General features: G+C 44.3%; 1 protein-coding gene across 1 annotated transcript; it reads left to right on the forward strand.

Moving 5' to 3' along the window:
- Window positions 1–327: 327 nt before the first annotated feature.
- Window positions 328–4071, forward strand: LOC141133633 (E3 ubiquitin-protein ligase TRIM21-like). The gene has a single exon (XM_073623125.1). The coding sequence runs from the start codon at window positions 363–365 to the stop codon at window positions 1971–1973; it is 1611 nt and encodes a 536-aa protein (XP_073479226.1). The 5' UTR covers window positions 328–362; the 3' UTR covers window positions 1974–4071.
- Window positions 4072–4292: the final 221 nt, after the last annotated feature.

Consider the following 4292-nt stretch of genomic DNA (forward strand, 5'->3'; position numbering starts at 1 on the left):
GCTTTGCATGTCTTGACTGTGGAACTACAAGTAACAAATCAGCTTGCTAAGGAACAGCTTAGTATCAGTTGTATTGCTTTAATCTGTGACCGTTTTAATCAGTTATTGCATTCTCTTCACTTGTATGGGGAGAAAATCGATTCTGAAGGAAAGCTTGTTGACACAGGCCCTAATGTTCACCAAAGAGACAGGCACATTGTTATGGAGGAGATTGTTTTAATATTGGTGTCCCTCCATATAACGAATCCTATGAATAAAGTACAAGTCACAGTCCAGCCTCGCCCTGTGTAGGAGAATGTGACCCTCCCAACTGCATTCTTCTCCGGTGTCAGAGTCTTTCATTTCCTCGTCTGTTGTCAGCGATGGCGTCTGCTGATTTGAGAGCTGAGCTGGAATGTTCCGTCTGTCTGGACATTTATACAGATCCTGTAAACCTGAAATGTGGGCACAACTTCTGCCGGGTCTGTATTGATTGTGTGCTGGATACACAGGGGGGGTCTGGAGGATATTCCTGTCCTGAATGCAGAGAGAAGTTTCTGGATCGGCCTGCACTGCAGAGGAACATAACACTACGTAACATAGTGGAGAATTTCCTGTCTGCTCAGCCAGATCAGGAGGAGTCCGGGGTCTTCTGTACTTACTGTGTGGACTCTACTGTACCTGCTGTTAGATCCTGTCTGCTCTGTGAGGTCTCTCTATGTGATAAACACCTGAGAGTCCACAAAAAGTCCCCAGAACACATCTTATGTGACCCCACCTTGTCCATGGAGAGCAGGAAATGCTCCGTCCATAAGAAGATCCTGGAGTATTACTGCACTGAGGATAATACCTGTGCCTGTATGTTGTGTGTGATTGGAGGACATAAAGGACATGAGATGGAGTCACTGGATGAGGCTTCTGAGAAAAAGAAGGAGACATGGAGGAATGTTCTGCAGAAACTTCTGACAAAGAGAGAGGAGACGGAGGAAAGAGTCCAGAGTCTGCAGGAACACAGGAGGAAAGTAGAAGAAAAAGCAGCTGGTGACACCGAGAGAGTCACTGCCCTGTTTAAAGATCTCAGGAGACGTCTGGAAGACCTGGAGAAGAGAGTCCTGAGGGAGATCTCCGGGCGGGCAGAGAGGATCTCAATCTCCATCCGGGATCTGGAAATAAAGAAGGAGGAGCTGTCCAGGAAGATGCGTCACATTGAGGAGCTGTGTAACATGACGGATCCACTGACTGTCTTACAGGAATCAGACACAGGTGACTTGTGTGATACTGAGGATGGAGATAATGAGGACAGAGAGAGACATGAGGAACTCCTCCATGATGGAGGGGGTCTGGATGTGGATGGGATATCACACACATTACACACATTTTCTAATATAATAACAGAGGGAAATGTATCCTTCTATATACAGGGAGCTGCAGACATATTACTGGATGTAAACACAGCTAATAATAAACTACATATATCAGATAACAGAAAAATTGTATCCAGGTCAGATAGAAACCAGAATCGTCCAGAAACACCAGAGAGATTTCAGGATTATTCTCAGGTGTTGAGCAGTCGGAGTTTCTCCTCAGGGAGACATTACTGGGAAGTGGATGTTGGGGGATCAGATAGATGGATAGTCGGGATGTGTTACCCCAGTATAGACAGGAGAGGAGGATTGCAGTCAGTGATTGGAAAAAATAACAAGTCCTGGGGTTTGTACAGGGATAGTGATAAGTATTGGGTGAGACATGACAGTAAAGGGATCCTCGTACCCCCCAATATCTCCAGTAACAGAGTCAGGATAGATCTGGATTATGAGGCCGGGTGGATCTCCTTTTATGATCTGTGTGACCCGATCCGACATCTCCACACCTTCACCACCACCTTCACTGAGCCCCTCCATGCTGGGATATGTGTAGGGAGAGGTTGTGTAAAGATATGTGGGGGAATGAGAAGGGGGAGGAGGCCTGAGCACTCGGTGGGTGTAATACAATGAGATTAGCACTGCAGTGTAGGGATTTTGGCACATCACATTACTTGGATAAACAATTGTTTTGGCTTCACTAATGAACTTCCATTCATATGATTTCATACTTAAAAGGGATTTGCACTTATTTCTTTCTCTGAGTTCTAATGCAATTGTATTCAATTTTTATTTTTACTATGATGATTGTAATTTTTTTATACTTACTTAGTTTCATTGTTTTAGAGGGACAGAGCACCTATTATATGTTATTAGTCCCGCAGGATTTTCTATGATAAATATATTTCTATGAGACTTCTCCATCACTACCTCTCAGATCACTGTGATTGGCTGGAATAACTCTAATTATAGCGAGGGGTGGGGATACACCAGTAACAATAATTTGTGGTGCAATTTGCGTCCATACAAAATGAATGGGTGCAAATCACACTGCAAAAATGTGGTGCAGATCCTGTGCGAATCGCATGCAGTTTGCCGCACTGCTCCTGTGTGAACCCAGACCGAAATCACTATGACAAGCTTGGGTTCACACAGGAGCGGTGGGGAAACCCCATGCGATTTGGACAGAAATCGCACTGCATTCCAGTTCAAATTGCATGCGATTATTTGCAGTGCAATTTGCACCCATTCATTTTCCATACATGCAAAACTCACCACAAATTATCTGTACTTGTTATCAGCGAGTACTTGACCGAAAGTATCGGTACTCACCAATAAAAAATGGCATTGGTGCATCTCTAGCGAGGGGGGTGTGATCTATCTACCTATCTATCATGGAGAGGGATTAGAGCCCCTGTCAGGTTTTTATTGCTGTCTCAGTCCCATTTTGAGAGAGCCCCCCTTTCTATTTGTCCTGGTGAATGTTATCACCTAAAGTGGAAGAAAATCTCAAATTCTGAGTTGTTACCAAAACTGGAATAGAGGGGAAATCCTCCAATGGGGACACTAGGTCTGGTGACAACCAGGGATTTCCTCACTATGGAGGGATTTCCTGTCACTTTCTGTTTTGGTTATTGGACAGGAAGTGAAGGGAAGTCTCCACAATGGAAAACAGATGGTAAACAAATACTAACAGAGGTTATAACCCTTTCTTACTCTCTCCAAAATGAAAAAAAAAGTTTTGCCTTTAGTTCTTTAATTTTCCAATCAGGAAGTTACCATATTATATCAGCAATTTCCCCTTCCCCCGCCCCTCCCCCGATGTTCTGCCCCTCCTCCTCATGGTGGCACTATGTGCAGCCATGATCAGAGGGTGGAGATGATCCATCAGTACAGAGAATGCAGTGCGGTCAATGTGATGGGATAGGATGTGGTCACCTCTACATCTAGGAGAGGTCACATGACCCCATGTGGGGGAGTGGGGACTGGGGACATAGGTGAGGTCTGGTAGATGGTGGGGGGTGATGAGCTCCATCTGTACTGGGAGGACTCATGGAGATCGGGGGAGGGGAGAGGGGTGAAAGGTGACAATAAAGCAGGTTGGGGGAGGGGCAGAGGAAGAGGAGCGGTATAACCCGGTGTGTGTGTGTACAGAGCAGCATAGAGCTCTCACCTTCCCCAGGATGTACAGGACATAAAAAGGAGACACATACTGCTAATATATCATCACACACTAACCTGTCTGCATCCTACACAATTGTATTATAGGAATCTGTATGGAGGAAGTATGGTGGCCGCAATTGATAACTACTTCTAAAAAATACTAGTTCCCTGTCATTCTGATCCAATGGCTTCTGTACTTTCTATGTCAGTAACCCGGAACAAGTATTCAGACTCGGAGTTCTGACTTAACTCTGATTTCCTGATCAGCATGATTGTTCCTGGTCAGTGTCCCCAAATACTGAGACCACAGACAGCCAGGAGAATAGCATTTTCAGAAGACATCCAGAAATGGCCCCTCCATATTCCCCTCGGTACAGGTGTAATGGAAGTCACAGCCGGGGAATTTCTTGTTGCGTTGTTCATTTTCATTTTACCCAAATACAAAATGCTGAATGATAATCTATAATGTCTTTTGGTTGTTTTATTCTTTTTTTTTGGAATATTTACAAATTTATAAACTGATCTTTTATGTCACTTTTCTTATTACTTGTATGAAATTTTCATATTCAAAATAAACATTATTTAATACAGATCTCTTCCATGACATCCTGTTACAGAGAATTCTGGGCTTTCCAATAAGACAGCCCAGCACTAGCTGGTCACCTGTGGACTGTCTCCCTCTAATTGTTCCCCCATACAGAGACAAGGGGGGACAGAGACAGGTAGAGGGGTGTCCTTCCTCTGACTCCTCCATATGTGGTCTGAATAGCAGGAAATCAAATGACAATC

The sequence above is a fragment of the Aquarana catesbeiana genome, linkage group LG03, assembly GCF_042186555.1.
Source record: "Aquarana catesbeiana isolate 2022-GZ linkage group LG03, ASM4218655v1, whole genome shotgun sequence".
NCBI classification, from domain to species: domain Eukaryota; kingdom Metazoa; phylum Chordata; class Amphibia; order Anura; family Ranidae; genus Aquarana; species Aquarana catesbeiana.